Raw genomic sequence first — 21,653 nt, 5'->3', positions numbered from 1 at the left:
CATGATAATTAGAGAATTATTTTTTCTCGATAAATATAATATGAATTAGAGATCATATTATTTAAATGTTTAGGCATATTGGGGAAAAAGCTATTAATAACAGTTGTTCTTCGAAGATATAGCAATTTGTGATTCAAACTAATTTGATGCATATATTCACATTCAAGAAAGATTTTGGAACATATTTTCATTTTATAAATCTAATCCTCAAGTTTCTTTAATTAGTTTTATCAAATAATCTAAAGCCAACTTTGTAATATGTGCATGAATAATACTACACATACATCATTCTCATACAACATTTCTCATACAACATTATGTGGCAAGATATGATTGGGTGAAAGTTTAATTTTAACTTTAAATTAGCTAATCATATTTTGTCACATAATGTTATATGAGAAATATTATATGGGAATGATGTATGTGTAGTATTACTCTATGTGCATACATATAAATTAATATAGCTTAAAAGAATATGAATATATTTCAATTTGCCTACTGATCTTGTGTCACTGCTGTGGCCAAACATATTTTGTCAAAGACTAAAACCAGATGCCCAAATCCTGCTCTAAAATTCCTACTTCTACTCCCCAAAATGATGGGAATATAATGTTATTATAATGTACACATAATTAAATTGATGTAAATCGGTGGTTATTCATTTTGCATGAAATGCATGAAAGCATAATTAATTAATTACTTTTAGTATTAATTTGATGATAAGCGAAGAAGCTTTATCGATTATTCTTTTGCTTTACCTTGCGGCTTGAGAAATATTCGACTCATTTACTGTGAGAGACACCTATCATTTATGATAGATTTTTGGATAATTGTTTATTAATTGTGAATTAATGGATAGTTTATACATACATTTGTCCAACTTGAAGAGCTACCTAAAAGCAATTCAATTAAGCAGACTGTTGATGAATGCTCGATCTAGACACATGATAGTGGGTTTTTGGAGTTATTGTCTGCTTTGAGTTTTGGGTTTGTACGGTTTTGTCTTGAAAATACGTTTCTAAATGGTAATGGTGTTATTGTGATATATAAGCGATCAAGATCTTTATCTCCTAATCAATGTGGGACTTTGGCACTAACACTAGAAGGAGGGCCTAGACCACTCCCAAGCCCCTCGCCCTCTAGAGAGCTGTTTTGATGCCAAAGCCTGCATCAGTTAGAAGACAAGCGTCTTGGTCGTTTATAAGCGCAATAACACCCTTACCAAGTAGAAACATCTTTTTAGGACAAAACTGTACGGACCCAAGTCCCAAAGCGGACAAAATTTCTAGGAACCCACCTACTATGTGTCTGGATCCGACATACATCAATACATACCAATCTTATTTCAATTGATATTAATTATATGACGAAAAGAATAATTATATGAATTTGTATACAAGAGTTATAACAAAATTTATATGCTATAAGATTACTCATATAACTTTAAATTAATACAATGTATTTGATTATGGATAACTTCAACTTAATTTTAACAATTTTTTAAATCTGTTACCTTATTTCAAACATTTAAATTTCTAAAATTATATTTGAGTTAAGCTTTTAAAGGTGGCCTTACACAATTGATAGTGAATTTTACAGCACAAAGTAACACAATATATTTTACATTTAAATTCAACTATACCATGTTGCAAAATTTGATCTGGATAGTTTATAACCAATTCAACTATACATTTACATTTAAATTCAATTCTTCCTGCATCTTTTATATGGTTCGTAGTTTCACAATTTTATTATTTATTTTTGTCTTGATTTTGGATATTTATGTTGTGTTAATGGTTTTTTTTTTTTTTTTTTTTTTCCTGGTGGTTATTACTTATTAGTCTTAAAAAATTAGGACTAAATGAGGTAAATGAAACTACGTATAGTCACGTCCCATAATCCTAAAAACAGACTCAATATAAAGGGATTGGACTAATGTAAAAATAATCCCAGTCCGCTTAATAATCCCACCCACATGTGGCAGAGAGAAAGGGTGAGCGAGTCTAGATACCCGGACCAATCCCTTGAAACCAGACCCGGACCTTACGGTTCCTAGGATTTAGGAGTCGGTTCCAGTTCCGGGTTCAGTACTAACACTGTTTACAAAATTACAAATAAACCCCTTCTATTCATAAAAAAAAAAAAAAAAAAAATATGCCCTATAAAAATTACAACGAACAATAACCTACAACGAACAATAACCTCCAAGTGTTTACATAAATTACAAATACACCTTGTGTACTCGTTGATTCCACCCCGGGTACTTGGACCTTGGTTTCGATTGGGGTTCCCGAGTCCGAATCCAGTTCCAGAAATGGAATCAAACTTGGACCCGCATAGTATCAGTTTCACCAAATTTAGAATCGAAATTGACACCTTGGATGCCCTGTCGGTTACAGTTTTACCCTAAAAATTTGCACACTTACACACTCAAAAGAATACTATCTACTCTTAGTTTTTTTAGTATTCCCATCCACACTACGGTCAACAGATTGTGACAACAATTATGATCATCGATACAATATTTATATATGTTTTTCAATTTTCTTACTTTATAATTTCTCGTTATTTTTATTTTATAATCTAGATTTTAGGAATAGATTTTTTTTTCTTGTATTTCACTTAGAAATGTCTATTTTGCTTTTATTTCGAATAATATATATTTATATATATATATATATATATCTATATATTATATATATAATATAATAAAAAAAATAATTAACGGCAAGGAATTCCGAAGTTTGTGTAGTAAAACAGTTTTAGAGTTGCAAGAATCTAATTGGTATTAATCCTCTTCATTTTATTAGCACTAATCTATTTATTTGTGTTAAGTTGAAAGAATTATAGATAATTTGAAAAAAAAATTAAAATTTTAGTTTTTGTATAAAAAAAAAAAAAAAATTCGTATGAGGTGCAAGTTTACAATTTATTAAGAGTAAAAAAAAAAAAATCTGTATGTCAAATTGGGGCCGATTCTTGAGCTACCGGCCCAAATCCTCAAGGATCGATCTTGGCTCATGAGTTTTCTTAGAGCCCGGCTCTATGACCTGAAAATTTTATTTATTTTTTTAATTTTTTTGTAAAATTATTTTTAATCCTAAATTTTTATGTATTTCATATATATAAGTGAGTTTTGGATATTGTCAGGAGTTTACGTAATGGGTGGGAGTTTTAAAAATTAACGGCCCGGCCCTGGGAGGGAGCCCTGGCTTTTTCCCCACCTTTAAATTTGCGTTACGTGGACATAATTGGGCCATTACGGGCCTACATCTCTCTAAAAGGCCAACAATCACGGCCCAATCCAAGTCTTAATCCACGCTCCACGTCCTCATCTCTCCCAATCAATTCAAAGAACCCTAGAACAACACCAAACCAGTAATTCAAATCCATCTACATTGATTCAAAACCCTCGACTCTTCATCTAATTGAACGATAAATAAAAGTCCCTCAACGAAAGTTCACTTGTTCACTGTCACTCAATTCAGCAAAAAACAAAATGGGCGCCAGTCGCAAGTTACAAGGCGAGATCGATCGAGTGCTCAAGAAGGTTCAAGAAGGTGTCGATGTCTTCGATAGTATCTGGAACAAGGTATACACCTTCTCCCCTAACGACAGTCATCGCTTGTCCGTACAATTCGCGTCGTCTGTTTGAAGTGATTTCTTGTTTTTGAGATCAGTCACTTTGTTCCGGTTAGGTTACCGGAAGTATTTATCGACTCTGAAATTACGAATTTATACCGTTTCGGTAATGTTACCGAAATTTCGCCTTACAGAGTGCCATTTATTTTATGTTCAGTTTAGAATTTATTGCAATGTGTATGCAGACAATGATAGTAATGTGTAAAGAGTGAGGCATAAATATTTGAATGGTGAATTATAATTGGATTACTGTATAATTATTTGCATAGTTGAATTGGCTGCTTATTGTGTTTTTTTTTTTTTTTTTCTCTACATTTCCATACAATGCATTTTTATACAGTGTTGTTTATGCAAAAAAGGAAGAAAGTGATACTCTGACTTTGAGATCGCTTGTTTGTACAATTTGAATGATATGTGACTATGTGCTTGCATGAATTGACTGGTAATATTTTTTTTTTTTTTTTTTTTAAAACGTATAAGTAATTGTGTAAGGGTTATTCGCTTTTTTGTGAATGTGTTTATAGCACACTCATTTATGTTTTTAAATGCTGTTGAAGAAGGTAATAACTTGAATATGTATAATGAGCATCGGGCAACCATTTCTTTTTTGTTATTAAACATCTATTTTCATCTCGTTCTGTTATTTTTATTTTACTTTTTGGGGGTGTTTATGCATTGTTTTATCTCTTCCTGCATTTGTTTTTGAATTTGACTAGGGTTTATGTGGTTTTAATTGGATGTTTATGGATTTCTTTTCGTATTTGGTTTATCATGCTCAAAGTTTTTTATTTTTTTCACATATGATTTGGGATTTGTGTTTTAGGTATATGATACAGACAATGCAAACCAGAAGGAGAAGTTTGAGGCTGACTTGAAGAAGGAGATCAAGAAGCTGCAGAGGTACCGTGATCAGATAAAGACATGGATTCAGTCTAGCGAGATCAAGGATAAGAAAGTCAGTCTTAGTATCTCTTGTAATCTTTTTGTTTATTTCTTCAACATTATGAATTGTCTTGACATATTAGAATTTTTTTAAGCACAATTAATTCCACCAATTCTTTGAAGTTAGTTTATTTTTGTTGAGCACCAGCTGAGGTGCCATTTTTTGTTGGAGAGTAGATGCACAGAACTTTATGTTTATATACTATATAATATTCTTTCTGTTAACCTTAGATTACCGTGAAAATATATAATTGCAAACAAAGCAAACTCACATTTGTAATTCTGCTGTTATTAGATGTGTTAGTGGAATATGAAAAGTTGAAATATTAATTGTGGAAAATTGCACATGTTTTGCCTTACAAGTTTTTGTACTTTATATGCATCAAGGAATACCCACAATAAGAATTGTCATATATGTTAGTGTTAGAACACAATTTCTTTTTTAATGAGAAACATAGAATTATATATATTAATATTACTCGACCATGAATAAAAAAACAAAACAGGAGAGGATACAAAAGAACATAAATTTAAAGCAGCATGGTATTCCAATCTCTATGTATAAAGAAAAAACAACTATCTTGAAACTGAAGCACATAATAAGCATAAAATCGAACTCTGCCCCGGCCCCCATAGTGGTAATACACTTTTAATTTAAGATTTTATGATTCCATCAAATGTTTCTGATTTAATTTACATTAGTGAATCTGCAGGGGTGGTTTTTTCTTTTTTCTTTTTTCTTTTTTTTTTTGGGCACTTCTGTATCTCTGGTTTTCCCAACTGTTCATCATGTTTTATACAACCAGTTGTTACCCAAAGCCTTATGAGTCGTACAGGTAGTTTGATGCTTTCAAGGTTATCTAGCAAATATTTTTAGAATCTGAGAAGCTGAAGTTAGTTTAGTTTATGTCTTTCGAATTATTTATTTTATGGCCTTTCTTTTATTTTTACTGAAGTGCTTTGACATGTGGTGATTTGAAGTTGTGGATTTGTATTTTTGTGGATTTTGGCTTGGCAGTTAATCTTTTCCTTGTGGTATATGTTGACATAGGTCAGTGCCTCTTATGAGCAGGCTCTGGTGGATGCTCGTAAGCTTATTGAGCGTGAAATGGAAAGATTTAAGATATGTGAAAAGGAAACTAAGACAAAAGCATTTTCTAAAGAAGGCTTGGGACAGCAACCGAAAACTGTAAGTGCTGCATGCTATAATTTTCTTAATTTATTTTGCATGCACTAGTAAAATGCGCATTGTACACTCAAGGTTTAGCACACTTAGTTTTGGTTAATGTGATATTTTGGAGCCATCTTGGTCTTTGAGGTAGTCCTATGAAATATGTTGCTAATAATGCTGATTTGGTAGCTTTTACTATATCTTCTTTCTTTCATTAGATTCAGTTTGGATTAGACCTTACTAAGTTGAGTTGAGTTGTGTTGATTTGCTGGAAAGAAAGTAGGTACCACCGAATTTCTGAAGGTTTTTCAGTGCACAAAATAGAGAGCCATGGTCACACCCATGGTGGGTTGGTGCAGTTGGCCCCCAAATATTAAGAATTTTTATTGGTGTTGCTATGATTTATAAGATTTTTACATATTAACCTTGTGAAACATTGAAAAAGAGTGCATGAGGTTGTAAAAAAAATAAAGAAAAGAGTTTTGATTTACAAAACTTTTACATAGAAAGAAGAAGAGTGCATGAGGTTTGATAAAAAGAATTCTCATGCCTATTACCACTGTGTGAATCTGACATCTAGTAGTGGCCTCTACTAGTAGAAAATCCTGACCATTCTCGTCTGGAGAGCATTGAATAGGCTGCATTGTTAAATTGGTGCTTCTTCATTTGTAGGCAATTTCAAAGGATTTGTTTTGGCAATTGTCATTCTGCCTGAACCTATTTGGTTGAACTTTTTAGTTCTTTGCTTTTTTTCCCCTTCTTCTCATTTGGTGCAGGTGCATGGCTTTCTATAGGAAATTCATATTAATGTTGCTGTTTCTTTATCATCAGTTGTCCCTGTTTGCACACAATGTACATTGCTGGTTTTTACCATGAAACCAATGTTTGCTTGTATAGGAGAATTTTATTCAGTTCTTATTCTATTTCGATCTACTAATTATGCGAATCTTTTGTTGTGTGAATCTTTTTGTGATATGTGAAGGATCCAAAGGAGAAGGCCAAGGCAGAGACAAGGGATTGGTTGAATAATGTGGTATGTAACCAGCCCTTTAGTTTAACATTCATGCTATCTCACTATAATGTTGTTCAGTTGCATAGTTCTTCCGCAATTGTTGGTACAATTCATTTGGCATGCATCTAATTGAGTTTTTATTATTTAGTTTGTGCTTGTGCACTCTGCATTTGTTGCAACTATCTTTTTCTTTTTTCATTTATGTGCCATTGATATTGGTAGTGAGAAGTAAATAGATTGAGGTCAAAATGTGTACCTAATGACATTTTATGGTGTTAATATAGTCTGTTTCTATTTGCTCCTTTATTTTTATTTTTCTAATTTAAGGGGTATTATATTGTGATTTGATCCATTTGTTGGTGCCTTGACATTACAGGTTTCGGAGTTGGAATCCCAGATCGATAATTTTGAAGCAGAAATGGAAGGGCTAACTGTGAAGAAAGGAAAGACAAGGCCACCCAGATTGGTTAGACAAAATGGAAAAGCATATTCTTTAAAATGATTCTTCTAATGTTCATTCAGATAATACTGCTTTTTTATCTTCAGACACATTTAGAGACTTCTATTACACGGCACAAAGCTCATATTATGAAGTTAGAATTGATCTTGAGGCTACTAGATAATGATGAACTGAGTCCAGAGCAGGTCAATGACGTTAAAGACTTCTTGGATGACTATGTGGAACGTAATCAGGTTTAGATTGCTCAAAATTTGATTACATCTTGGATTTTCTTTTTCTTTTCTTTTCTCCTTTTTTTTTTTTTTTTTGGATGCAGTATAAATAGCTACATTTAGATGCAAAATTGTTGTGAGCATCTGCATATTACTACATGTATCTTTAAGCAGTTTCATTTATTTCAAAAAGAGCTATTTGTTATATGCTTGCTTTTGGATCCTTTTATAAGCTTCCTACCATCTATATATTCTTTCCGCAGGAGGATTTTGAAGAATTCAGCGATGTTGATGAGCTTTACAACACATTACCACTAGACAAGGTGGAATCCCTTGAAGATTTGGTTATAATTGGTCCTCCAGGTCTTGTTAAGGTGAAATCTTGATCCATATGGTTTATTTTTGTGATTCTTGTATTATGCCGAAGATTGAAAAGTAATTATTTGTGTTGAAATTTAAAGACTTTTATTCCTCCTCCCCATATGTATGTAATGAAATTTGTGTGAAATCAGAAGAATTTTCTTCATATTGATTGTGAACAAAATATAACAATATGTACACATTCAACAGTCCATATAAGGAAATGAAATAATCTAAACTAGGAAAGGGAATGATCTAATTTCCTATTATAAAGATCCTATTCCTAAAACATTTGATTTGTACAACTCAACAGATTTGTACAACTCAACAATTTGAAAGACATGTCTCCTTTGGTCAATGGCTGTACTTCTTGGTAGAGGTGGCCTGTATAATGATTCTATTTTGTTTTTTATTCATTTACTTTTAAAAAACTGAAACAAGTTTATATTGATTGAAAGCATTTTCAAGCAGTGAACAAGCACATTTGTACATGTTTGGGTTAGGAGAGCTCAGAGGGAGGGGAAAAAAAAAAAAAAAAAAAAAACCCTCAAAATTTCAAGATCAGTACTTTGTAGAAGAGTCCTGAAATCAGTAATAAAAATTAAGACTAATGCCCTTAATCAATTCACTGTTGCTTGTTATAGTACTTTAATCATTGCCAAATTATTGGATTATATTTCCAAATTCTTGAAGGACATGTGTATTCAAAGTGGACACTTGGTCTTTTTGTGGACTAATGATTTTGGATTACCAAGTTTTTTCTCAATTTAGAATCCTTTAAAATGGCAATTTCATTGTAGAAAATGTTGCACAAACTAGAAAGGATGTTATTGTTTTGTCTTGGTTCCTGCTATCTGTCTGTACATTTTCATAATTCAGTTATTGCCATTTATTATAATTTTTTTTAATTCGCTTGTCATGCCTTTGATGTTCTATTTTATATATTGTTGGATTTTATAGTTCTTTGTTGGTGGCCAATGTAGCCTCCATGTATCTTCTGTAGATTGTTGCCTGTTGCTTGATAAACCTATTTCATTGTCTCTCAGGGTTAATTATGCCTTTTAGGTTTATCATTTGAGCATGTCATGGCAAGATAAGAGTTAGATGTAGAAAAAAAAATAGCAACTTATTTCCATTTATTTTTAACCCTTGTCAGTATACTGGAATTGGGCTAAATTTGTGATCACTGGGATCAATGCCCTTATCAGTTGCTTCTTTTTTTTAATTTAAGTTTTTGAATATTCATGCATTAGCATCCAATTTACTTTTGCTTCTCTAATTTGTGAAAATCCACAATAGAAGATTTATATGTTCAAATGTTCTTTCCAATAGTTATTCAGTAATCAATAACTTGATCTATGGGCTTGGGTTCAAATGTGTTCATCATGGTCCCGTGAGATAAACCATAACTCATCATTCTTTCGTGTCAATGTATGTGGAATTTTGTAGTAAACAAAATTTAATGTCTTGGCAGGGTGCTCCAGCTCTTAGCTTGAAGACTTCCTTGGCTGCATCAGCATCTCAAATGCCTGTAGTTTTTCTTTCTTTATTTCATTTTATTTTTCTAATCTTTTACTAATCTGAATTATGATAGTAAATCGTTTATTAAACTTGAATCTAGTAAGGATATTGAAAAAAAGAAAATAGAATATTTGGCTGCAGTCCATCTCCATTTAATTTGATTTAAAGATGCTTTTTTTTGTCATTAAAACATCAAGAAATAAATTGGTGATTCTCATTACCACCTTTTCAATGACTTAATTTGAGTGACTTGCTGCCTATAGGGAAGCCTTGCTCCATCTGTAGAAAAACAATTCCAAGTCAATTTTGGTCCTAGGATACACAAACAACTGCTATGAAATCTGAAAAACAATTTTATGTTTTTATATTTTTTTGACTTCAAGAGGCCCTTTATTGATAATCTATATCTGACTTATTAGCAGTGGAGTATATTGTAGTTGTAATGCCAATTAGTGGACTTGCACTTTGTTGTTAGGTTTATGTGAATTATTTCTCTTAGGAGAATATCTTACTATTTTTCTGTTTTTAAATTGTTTACAAGATTTAAAGTCTCCTCTACCATTAAAAAAAAATTTAAATTAAAATAAATGAATAAATTCTCCTCTGGTGCTGTATTGGTTAAAATTAGTTTCAGTTCACTTAGCTGAGAAGTTCTATTTTCCCCTTCTCTTTCTTGCTTTGCTTTTATGTGAACGATAAAGGGGTTAATGTGATGAGTTTTTTCACTGCTTTTTTCTCTTAATTTTGGCCTTAATTGATGGATTGTTATAGTGTCTGCGTATCCTGCTCATTATTGCTGCCAGTTGGTGATTAATTATACAGCATTTTGTTGCATCCATTTTTTTTTAAATAAAAATGTTTCTTCCGCCTCCTTTATGTTGCTGTCAATATAACTAAGGTTTTGGTTTCCTTCTAGGCTACTGTCACTTCCACGCTTCAGCAGGGTACTTCTGTCCCGGAACAAGTTGAAGATACAACTTCCCAGGATAGTAATTCAGAATTAGTTGCAAGAACACCGCCGTCAAAAAGTAGTGGAATTAGTTCTTCAACTGCATCAACTCCAGCTGTTGGTCAAACAACTCCCATTGCCATCAGTGTCCCAGCTCATAACTTGTCAAGTGTGTCAAATGCTTCAGCTGTACTTTCAAGTTCAAGTTCTGTTCGAGGTGTATTGGATAACACAAGTGCCATCAGTTCTTCACCTCCTGTAAATCTGACAAATCCTTCTAAGGAAGAAGATATTGTGAACTTCCCAGGCCGTAGATCATCTCCATCCCTTGCAGATGTAAGGGGCATTGGAAGAGGTAGCCTCTCCAGCCAACCTTCATCTAGCATACCTCTTAGTTCTGCCACTGCAGTTCCTAGCAATGGAAGCCTTGGCTCAGTTCCTTCAGTCTCGGATATGACTAAGAGAAATATTTTGGGAGCTGATGAAAGACTTGGCAGTAGTGGCATGGCACAATCTCTGGTTTCCCCACTTAGTAACCGAATGATGTTGTCTCAGGCTGCCAAGGGTAATGATGGAACTGGATCAGTTGATTCCAATAATGCTGGAGAGAGTATGTCAATAGGTAGCAGAGTTTTCTCTCCTTCAGTAAGCATGCAATGGAGGCCTGGAAGTTCCTTTCAAAACCAGAATGAACCGGTTTGTCATTTTTTGCTATTTCTTTTTCTTGCATGTATAAGAACTTTTGTGTATCCCAGTGAGTGCTTGTGTGTTTTGTGTCTGTTGGATCCATTTAGAAGGTGGAGACATTGACCACTTGGTGTGGCATACATTCCTGGTCAAATTTTGGATTTGGCCTGTTAATCTGTTTACTGATTGTGGAGTGTTTGTTTTTTGCTTACTTATCTGGGATAAAAACTGTTCTGTGCTTAATTGCTTTAAGTACTTTAAGTCACTTGAATGCATGAATGCATAATTACGTGTTACAGTAATAGTGCATTATTCTATGTAGTGAAAAGTTGTTCTTTCTGAAACTTAAATATATGGATTTTGGATTTTCAAGGGGCAGTTTCGTGGAAGAACTGAAATTACACCTGATCAGAGAGAGAAGTTCTTGCAACGGCTCCAACAAGTGCAGCAACAAAATCACAGTACCCTTCTTGGCATTGGTGGTGGAAATAATAAGCAGTTTCCTCCCCAACAACAAAACCCACTGTTGCAGCAGGTGCTTCTTGCTACAGATCTACATTTCTTTTAGTACATTCTTAGATATAGTTAAATAATAGAAAGATAAATTATCATCAGACCCTTTATATTGCAACTGTATGTCGTTACTTTTAGAGGTTGAAGAAAATCTTGAGTAGTCATCAATTCATATCATGCTTGTTATTTTGTAATTGCAGATTGTTCTTAAAACAGGATTGGATTTCATTGCTAAATATAGTTCTTGTTCATTAATGGGCATGACACTAAAATAATGGAACCGAAAATAAATTCACCATCTCAGACATGTAACTGTTGTTGTTTATCACCTTCGTATTATGCATACTTCTACGAGGGTTACATGCTGCTGTACTTTTCAAATAGTCCTGCTGTACTTTTCAAATAGTCCTGCTGTACTTTTCAAAAAGTCCTGCTGTACTTTTAAAATAGTCCAACTCAATTCTTCCAGAAATATATCCAAATTTGAAACCGGATTTTGTTGATCTGATAATGTTTTTGATATTTTTTGGTAGCTATTGGTACCTATTGGTCAAATCTCTCATTTGGTTTTATATCTGTACTTTGGGTTATTTTATTGGTAAATAACATTTTCCACTTCTCTTTGAGTGATCTGTTCCGCCAGTTTTATAGTGTTATAATGTATCAATTGACATTTGATTGTGGAGTCATATCCCTCTCCCTGATTGACCCCCCACCTATTGCTTGAATCTCTTATTTTCACTTAGTTTTGGGTATATTTATTGGTAGTTAACACCATCCATTCCTCTTTAACTATCCAGTTCCCGAATTTTATGGTGTTAATTTCAAAGAATGTATTCATTTTGTATAATGAACCAAAACTGCTGTGCATGACAACATTGTAATTGTGCAGTTTTCTCCAAACTCATCCATGTCTCCTCAACCTGGTCTGGGACTTGGGGTTCAGGCACCAGTACTTAATACGGTTACACCTGCCAGCTTGCAACAGCAGCCAAATTCTATCCATCAACAATCCAGTCAACAGGCATTGATGCCTAGTGGTCAGAAAGATGCAGGTATCTTTCTTTTTTGTCCTTTTCTGTCCATTTATCTTTTGCTGGCACCCTTAAGTTGAAAAGAATTGGGAAGTCCTCGGATCCAATGATGTGTTGTATGTTGAGAAAGATGGTAAATTAAATGGTGGGGCTATTTACATTCAAAAGTTCATTGAAAGTTGATATAAAATTGTTCTTATTGTGTACTTAGAAAACTGGGTGTAGCTTGTAAATCTAGTGAGAATTTTGTATGTAAAAGGCAAGTTACGTATTAGCAGGAAGGGGTATGAATATGACAGGCAGTCTGTATTGGTTACAGTAATGTCCTATTAGCTGAATGGTGTCTACATGTCTGTATAAGCAGATGTTGGTCACTTGAAAGTTGAGGAGCAGCAGCAACAACAGAATTTACCCGAGGAATCAACTGTTGAATCTGCTCCTAGTCCTGGACTTGGCAAGAATCTTATGAATGAGGATGATCTCAAAGTTTCATATGCAATGGATTCTCCTGTATGTTGAGTAACTCTTACTTCTGTTTTAAGTTCTGAGTCTTCTTAATAATGTATATCAGATTGATTGAAAATTTTGTTGTGTTACCTATCTGATAGTATATTTCCTTATCTTAAGATGCATTTGATATTATTTCAGGGGAAAAGAAATCGGGTTCTAATCTTAGCATAAAGAAGTTTCTTTCTAATTTGAATTTGTAATGCATTCTTCTTTGGTAGTGGCTGATTTGAATTTGTTTTGATAAAAAGTGCAATTTGTAATTGTACATTCTACGAGTTCACAGATTCCTGTAGTTAATCTTGTTGGAGAACAAATTTAGAATAGATATATATTTCTGAATTGCCTAGTCTCTGTCATCATATTACTCTTCTTATTCATGTAATTGTTTATCATGGACACAATTGTCGTTTCTAATTTGTAGGTGATGGCTTGGGTAAGTGTAACTAAAGTGGCATGATCTAAGCTGCTTGTAAACATTTCTTTGCTGCAGGCAGGAGTGTCTGGCTCTTTGACAGAGCCTGCTCAAGTAGTTAGAGAGATTGATTTATCTCCTGGGCAACCCTTACAGTCCAGCCAGCCTTCTGGTGGCCTCGGTGTTATTGGTCGGAGAAGTGTTTCTGATCTTGGTGCTATTGGCGATAGTTTGAGTGGTTCAACTGTGAATTCTGGAGCAATGCACGATCAGATGTATAATTTGAAGATGCTTGAGTCTGCATTTTATAAACTTCCACAACCAAAGGACTCAGAGCGTGCCAGGAGCTACATTCCTGTATGGATGCAAAAAATCCTTATTTTATTGCACCTGTTAATTTTGGGCATGTCTACTATGTTTTTGAATAGCTATCATCTGTTACCTACTGTAGAATAATTATCTTTTGTTGGCCTTTTACAGAGGCACCCTGCAGTGACGCCTCATTACTATCCTCAAGTTCAGGCACCTATTGTGAATAATCCAGCCTTTTGGGAGCGAATGTCACTGGATAGTTTTGGTACTGATACACTGTTCTTTGCATTCTACTATCAGCAGGTATTATGCGTACTGTATTTATATTTTTTATGCCATTTTTGGTGATATACTTCCATTAGCTTGTTACCAAGCCAATTGTTTTCTACAGAACACATACCAACAATATTTGGCTGCAAAAGAGCTAAAAAAGCAATCTTGGAGGTACCACAGAAAATACAATACATGGTTCCAACGGCATGAGGAGCCAAAAGTTGCTACTGATGAATATGAACAAGGGACTTATGTGTACTTTGATTTTCATATTGCCAATGATGATCTCCAACATGGATGGTAAGTTGAATTTGGTATTACTTTACAATAAAAAGCTTTTATTTGCTGTTACATGTTCCAGTTACTGTATTAATCAGTTGTAAACTATGCTGTAAGAGGATCACCTGAATGCAAACATGGTTCCTCCTGTATGGCACCATTATCTCGCGGGAAGACAGGGTTCATAGGTTGTAGAATTCAGCAGTCTTGTTTGCACAATTCTTTTTTAGAACCAGTCACCGTGGTTCAATATCAAATGACATATTGTCTGTTCAAAAGCAATGGACATCATTTCCCTACTTTTCATCATTCTACTTGGTCGATTGATAGAAATATGTTTTTTTACTAGTTCTCTTTTCTTAATGGGACGTATTCTCATATGGGTTTTTCATTAGAAGATCTGTTTTTGGTGGTTATCATCATCTGTGATTTTGGTTTGCAGGTGTCAAAGAATTAAGACGGAGTTCACTTTTGAGTACAACTATCTTGAAGATGAGCTATAGACAGTGTGCAGAAGATGGTACCAGAACCAGATTGATTTGGCCTAGCAATGAAATTATCATCGGTACAATTTGTATTGGTGATGCTGTGCCTCTTAATGGAATATGAATTGTTAGGCTAACTGTTCCATATCCAGTTTTTACCGTTGTTGATAGTAGCGACTTTTTTTTTTTTAATTATTAATGACCAATTAAGAATATTAATTGCATTTTCCCCGTTCATTGTCATATAAATAAATAGACTGCTTGCAAAAAATTTATTTATGTCCGCAAAATGTTTCCAGTGTTTTTCAGATTATAGAAGAAAAGTAATTGGTTTTTTTTTTTTTTTTGTTTTTCCTGAGCTGCTCTAATTCCATATGTCTCTTATTTGGGATTATACGGCTTCCTTTGGACTGTCTTCCATTTTCTTGTAGCCTTTATATAAGTCTCATTTTTTTTTTTTTAATAACTGATGTGTCTGAACTAGCTTACGTGCAACTCACTGTTATTGGTCCTTCAAGTAAATCATAAACAAAGATATTATTTTTGCGTCCAGTGGGGGAATCGAACTTTGGGACTGTGAGTTGATTATTTGCAACTTGTGAGTTGATTATTTGCAACTCCTTGATTCATCCTTACTGTTGGGCTATCCATGCCTCCATGGGTGGGTGGGTTAGATAAGTCTCTTTGTCATCTCTACTTCCAGGATTTGCTTCGATTTGGAAATTTTCTCTATTCCCATTTTCTTGATTCGAGTTTACCTAAACTTTGAACATTCTTCTGAAATCAAGAGGGAATCGTTACAAAATCATGCTAGGGATATTTGGCTACTGGTTGAAATATTTATTCTTTTTTGGTACCAATGTATATGGTTGATTGACAACCACCATATAAGATACAATTAATTGTGTGATATAATTGGTGGTTTGCATGATGCTTTAGCTTGGGTCATGAGCCCTAATTGACTTGGTTGCTGTTCCTGGAAATGAATCTGAGCGAGACTACAAAACGCCCCTTAAAAAAAATAGTTGACTCTTGTGAATATATGCAATTTAGGGATAGTTGCAGGAGTAATATTACATCCATAATTTCTTCTCACAAACTTTTTTTCATAACTCTAACATGGTAATTTGTAATTGGTTAGTTGCAATTTATCATGTAAGACTCATGTGTGATCCATTACGAGCTGATCAATTGAAAATTGTTACATCAGGGTTGTGAGAGGAAGTTTGTGAGAAGAGGTTGTGAGGTGTAATATTTTCCTAGTCGTAGAGATATAAAGTATTTATTATTCAAGTTGTGAGATTAGAGATTCTTTTGAGTAGTGAAAAAAAAAAAAACAATTTCAGTTAGTTTGATTATTATTTGTGAATTGGACATGTACGTTGTAGCCAACTCATTTAAGTTGAAGGTTTCATTTACTCCAAAGGAGTAATAGTGAGATAATTTAACACCATGATCTCCATTGAAATAGATGAATGAACTATGAAGGATATGATGAGGATGTGATGTGAAGTTGAAACAGTATTGAGATTATTATTTGTGTTAAGGTTCTTTTGGTTCACCTATCTTGAAAGTCAGAAGGAAAACATCTTTCATACCCACCAAATTGATTCAAGAATCTCTGAGAATTAGTTAAGAGAGTTTAGTTATATTACCAAAATAAATGTATTCCCCATTTGAATAATTAGATTTATGGGTAGTGGGCAAACATCTATTCTATAACAAGTGGCATCAGAGCAGAATTAGGTTCTCATCCAACAAAAGGGTGAGTTGGTACTCTATAGACCCTTAAATTGATCAAAATAAAAACTCTTAAGTGTATTACTTAACAGATTCTGAATACGAATGTTTTTTTCGATTGTTAATAGAAATAATCACTTAGTATCAATAATCAAAGACCCAAAATAGTAGAGGATGAATTAGACCACTAAATGAATCCCTTAAAAACCAATCAAGGTTGAGTTAGATCTGCGGTAAAATGATTCTGCAGCTTTGATCTTCATATCATGTCAAAGCTTTAATGGACATACTTCGATCACAAGCTTTCTCATGGGTCCTTCCAAGAACTTGCCCTTATCTCCACAACTTTAAGCAATGTAGAATGAATCATCGTTCAACCCCACAATCTTGTACATTCTTTTAGATGTTTCTAGTTTTTTTGTTTTTTCTTGTTCTATAATTCAAGTCCCACACCCATTGGGAGAAATTATTATGAAAAGAAAAAAAAGGTTTGAAGTTAGTAAGGACACAAACATTCATAAAATGAGATATATATTTTTATTGACCTATAATAAACATTTATAAAACTAAATGCAACTTTCTCAATTTAACAATTTTATAAGTTTGACATCTTCTAATACATAAACTATGATTTGTTTATAATAAAGTTGGCCATTCTAGTAGCTTTTTGAATCAAAATATATGTTTTTACTCTAAAGCCATTAGTACATTTATTTTTGTTCTTTCAACATTGTTTTCATAAAACTGTCATTATTAGTTAATGTATTATAAAATTGGTTAAGACATATAATCTCAGGATTAAATCCCCCAACTCCCAAAATTTAAGCAGTTAATCATGACAGTGAGATGTTATGGTAGTCGTCTATAGATATTAGTTGAAGTACGCACAAACTGGTACTGACACCCTGTTTCAAAAAAATATATATTATAAAATCGGATATTTAGGTCACTTAATGGATAGGGGGTCAAAGTTAATTATTTGATTCGTTTCACATTTTATCATTTATCTCATTTAATTCCTTTTTTTTTTTTTTTTTTTTTTTCCTTGTTTATGGCAAGATTGTTCTACTATGATGGCAGGTCAATAAGGTTATCAACCCTATAAGTTAACCATTATTAGTTTTTTAAAGGTAAAATATCTTACCCATCTAATGCTTTCAAAGATGGATATGTTAATGATGTAATACCTTGCTTTTTTAATATTTATCTTACTTAATCAAGGCTTTTGCATATCCTAAATATTTTTATTGTTTTGACATTATTCTTTTAGAGAGGATTTTACTAAGTAAAGGTTATCAAGACAATGAGAAACAAATTTTTATTTATTTTAACAATAAAGATAGGCTCATAACTCAATCTCACAATTCTCTCTTACAACCCTCTACGTGACAGCTTCCATTTTTTGATGATGAATTTTGAGAAATTCATAGAAGCAAAAAACTGAACTACCACCTAAGGACTGTGAGAGAGAATTTATGAGATTGGGTTGTAAGTGTAATATTATCCATATTTTGATACACCTTATACTAAAAAAAAAAAAAATTAAACAAGAAAAAAGAAAACCCAATTATTTATGAAGTAGCAGAAAAGAATTAGAGAAACAAAAACTGAAATTGTTTATGAACTTGAAGAAACAAATTCATTAAACCCCAAGAGTCAGTCTGACGGTCAAGAGGTTTGCTCATTTTCTTGAGTTCTTGAGTTCAAACCTGAGATCACCTACCACAATAACAGGTGCTTACATAGTCCTTTGAGTTTGTAGGTATTCAATAGATTCTGGAGATTAGTTGAGGTGTCATCGACACAATAACATTTGGCGCGCAAACTGGCTTGTACAGTACAGTTACCAAAACAAAAAAACAAAAAAAAAAAATTCATCAATGTTAAAACAAAATCACATGATCTCAAAAGTCAATTGACCCACAAGGTAATGGACAAGTAGAGAAATTGATGAGGACCCATAACACAAAATGAAATAAAAAACCAAAATAAAATGTGAAAAGTAAGGAAATATTGATGGGTGCGTGATGTGTGTCAAAATGTAATGGCAACATTTATCTTCATAGTTTGGAAGGACATGTGAAATGTTTTATTTGTATTTCCATTAACTATATGATATATTATCTTGTCATGAATTTGACATCTCCATTCCTTTTATGTTCTCGCACCTTCCTCGATTTTAGAAACCGTGTATGATTTGCTTCCATATTTGTAATTAATCTCCCTTATCAAAATATAAGTTGATGTAAGAAAAGAATAATATATATATATATTATATATATATATATTACAATTACATTAATTCTCTAAGACTGAGTAAGATAACAAAAATTTCCAAAGGTTTCAGAAATAATAAAGCCTCCCCTTTTTTTTAATGAACAGATGTCTAAGTCAGTTGCATACACCTCAACTAATCTATTTTTTAAAATCAAAGTGTTCGCACCAGCAGTGACGGATCCAGAAATTTTTTTTAGGGTTGACCAAATAAAAACTAATTACATATAATTTTTTGTTAGAGTGGGCCAAAATCCAAAAATTATATATATTAATATTTAAAAAAAAATTGAGAGTGGCTAGGTGGTTGGCCGCCACCTACGCACCAGTGTGTGTATGTTGTGCACCTTAACTAAATCTCTGAGCCCATTAAACATCCTACAAGCACCTCTACTAATCTTTTTTTTTTTTTTTTATGACCGAAGTGTCTAAACCAGTTTGTACGTTTCTCAACTAATTATGTAGTCTATTAACACCCTATAGCTTAATGTTTCAAGAAGCTACAAATGTGACGTGATTCAAACCCAAAAGCAATATGATTGAACAAACTTTCTTAACGTCAGACCACTCCTTAAGGTTTAACAGAACCTCCTTATAGTAAAATTTAGTGGTCGAAAGTAAATAGTAAAAGTCAATTTTATTATGGAAAATGATAGAGTTACAGAAAGTATACACCTAATGACGTGACAAAATCATACCCTTGATTAAAATAATTATTATATATCACGATCAGGATTTATCATATCATTCAATACACAAATTCAGTATATACCCTTTGATAACTATAACATTATCTTTTATAATACTTACCAAACTGTAACGGGGTTTTGTTTTACATCATACCTAAAACGTATACGCGTCTTTAACTTGTTAACATAAACGACTCTTACCTAAGCATTCTCATTGGTTAATATACACCGACGATCAAATATATAAAACTCTTGGTTTGTTTATATCATTTATCACAGATTTGGATGGATGAGAAGATGACATCATGATGAATTGACGGTAAATTCATTTTAAACTTAATTTAAATGGAAATAAAATTATAAAAGAATGAGATGAGTCATCACTTAATACAAAAACTAGGGTTCCTTCTCAAATCTCAAAAAGTGAGCTTGTCGGCAGCCGACCACCTAAAACTTTTAACATTTGTATTTTATTTTTTAAATTTATTATCATCTAATTTAAAAAAAAAAAAAAAAAACTATTACTCTAAAATGGGTTTCTATGTATAATTTTTTTTTATTATAAAGAAATATTAGGTTAAAAGGACCATAATTTGTGGGAACGAAAAATTTAAAAGGTAAAAATGATGATTTATCATTAACATAAATAATATCTTATATAGACACGCGGGATGTCAGAACTGGCCACGTCATCACCAATCATATCAACACTGGTAGACCAAAAAAAAAAGAAAAAGTAGAGTTTCCATTTGATATTCTCAACGATAGGGAGGAGCGGGGGCTTCGAGCCAAGCCTTTTCAGATCTTTTATTCACTCTATATTATCATTATCACCTTCAATATTTACTGGATTTCCTAATTCTTCAATTATTACATACAAAATAAGTTAGAGTTACTTCCACGGACCTTTCTTTCCTCGTTTTCGATTTATCGACCGTAGAAAATATCATTAGGTTAACACAAACGCTCCATCTTTTGGACACTTATAGTAAATAAGTTGAAAAGGAGTAAGGAAATAACTCCAAGGAACATATACATGGACAAAGATCTTATTTTTGTTTTTCAAAGTTATAAATTTAGGCAGAATTTAGAATTACTATTTTTGGGTGATCGAGTGATTCGATAGGGACTCTTAGATGTATTACTTAAAGGTCATAGTTTGGTTTCTTATTGATTATTAGTAAGATAGTCTATGAAACTCTTATTTACGTAGTTTAAAGTCTCAATAGGTGTACGTAATGATGCAGATATTCCTCGACAATCCCAAAAAAAGAAAAAGAAAAAGAACTGCAATTCAATTCTTTCAAAGTCACTTTCGGCAAGTGAGACAGAAATCTAACTCTTATTTGTATTTTTGAACTCTTTTGTCTCGTCTGTAAGGTTTCAAGTTACAAATTAAACAAACAAATGTATAATGTAACATTCATAACTTCCATTATTTTTATATACATTCAAGAATTTCTATCGCTTACTTATCCCCCAAAAGTGATTTGATAGATTGATCCAACTTCGTATATGTATAATCGTCATCAATATATGTAATTATGAAATTTGATCTGATCAACCTTATTGAATTATTCCTTAATTTTCTTAAAGTTACTTAACAACCTGAACGCGTTATTAAACGTTATTTATTCTTTTCTTTTCCTCTTGAAACCATCAAAGGTTTACCTTTCAAGTACACCTCCCTTACATTTTTTTTACCAAAAAATCTAGCCGTTAAGCCCTCTCTCTCTCTTCTAAGAACTCAACGTCAGGTAATCATTTGGTCTCCTTTTCATCTCTTCTCTCAAAATCAACTCCCTTTTTGAAACATATTCCCATTGAGAACCCCTTTTCCTTTCTGGGTTTTCCCAAAATCTCCTCTGTTTCCCCCTGTTTTTCCACCCCTTTTTCAATCTCTTCTAGTCATTCCCTTTTTGTTTGATTGTTTTAATACACCATATTTTAGAATTTGTTGTAATACTGTTTTTGGTTACTAAAACAAAGACGATCATTTCCTTCATTGGAGTGCTCTGTTTCTTTTTACCGTTTTTTATACCTTTTCTCCCTCCAAACTTTGCTTATGTTATAATATACATAATATACACCATATATCCTAATTTGGATATATTTAGATTTTGTTTACTTCTTTTCTTGTTTCACGATCTATAATCGCTTTATTTTCGCTGGTTTC

The 21,653-nt window shown here is 32.8% G+C and overlaps 1 protein-coding gene across 4 annotated transcripts; it reads left to right on the top strand.

The window, feature by feature from the left end:
- Positions 1-3,359: 3,359 nt before the first annotated feature.
- LOC116123111 (general negative regulator of transcription subunit 3) lies at positions 3,360-15,077 on the top strand. 4 transcript variants are annotated; one of them, XM_031408906.1, is made up of 16 exons: positions 3,360-3,592; positions 4,466-4,597; positions 5,657-5,773; positions 6,738-6,788; positions 7,144-7,233; positions 7,314-7,460; positions 7,703-7,813; positions 9,274-9,330; positions 10,237-10,965; positions 11,330-11,491; positions 12,362-12,524; positions 12,868-13,013; positions 13,504-13,782; positions 13,906-14,040; positions 14,129-14,310; positions 14,732-15,077. In XM_031408906.1, exons 1-16 carry the CDS (start codon positions 3,500-3,502, stop codon positions 14,790-14,792), a joined length of 2,655 nt encoding a protein of 884 aa, XP_031264766.1. In that variant the 5' UTR covers positions 3,360-3,499; the 3' UTR covers positions 14,793-15,077. The 4 variants fall into 4 exon arrangements, with proteins under 4 accessions (XP_031264766.1, XP_031264765.1, XP_031264764.1 ...); XM_031408905.1 differs by having other exon boundaries at positions 5,636-5,773; positions 11,336-11,491; XM_031408904.1 differs by having other exon boundaries at positions 5,636-5,773.
- The last annotated feature ends 6,576 nt before the right edge of the window (positions 15,078-21,653 follow it).

The sequence above is a fragment of the Pistacia vera genome, unplaced genomic scaffold (assembly GCF_008641045.1).
Source record: "Pistacia vera cultivar Batoury unplaced genomic scaffold, PisVer_v2 Contig140, whole genome shotgun sequence".
NCBI classification, from domain to species: domain Eukaryota; kingdom Viridiplantae; phylum Streptophyta; class Magnoliopsida; order Sapindales; family Anacardiaceae; genus Pistacia; species Pistacia vera.
This window is presented reverse-complemented; position numbering and strand designations above follow the sequence as displayed.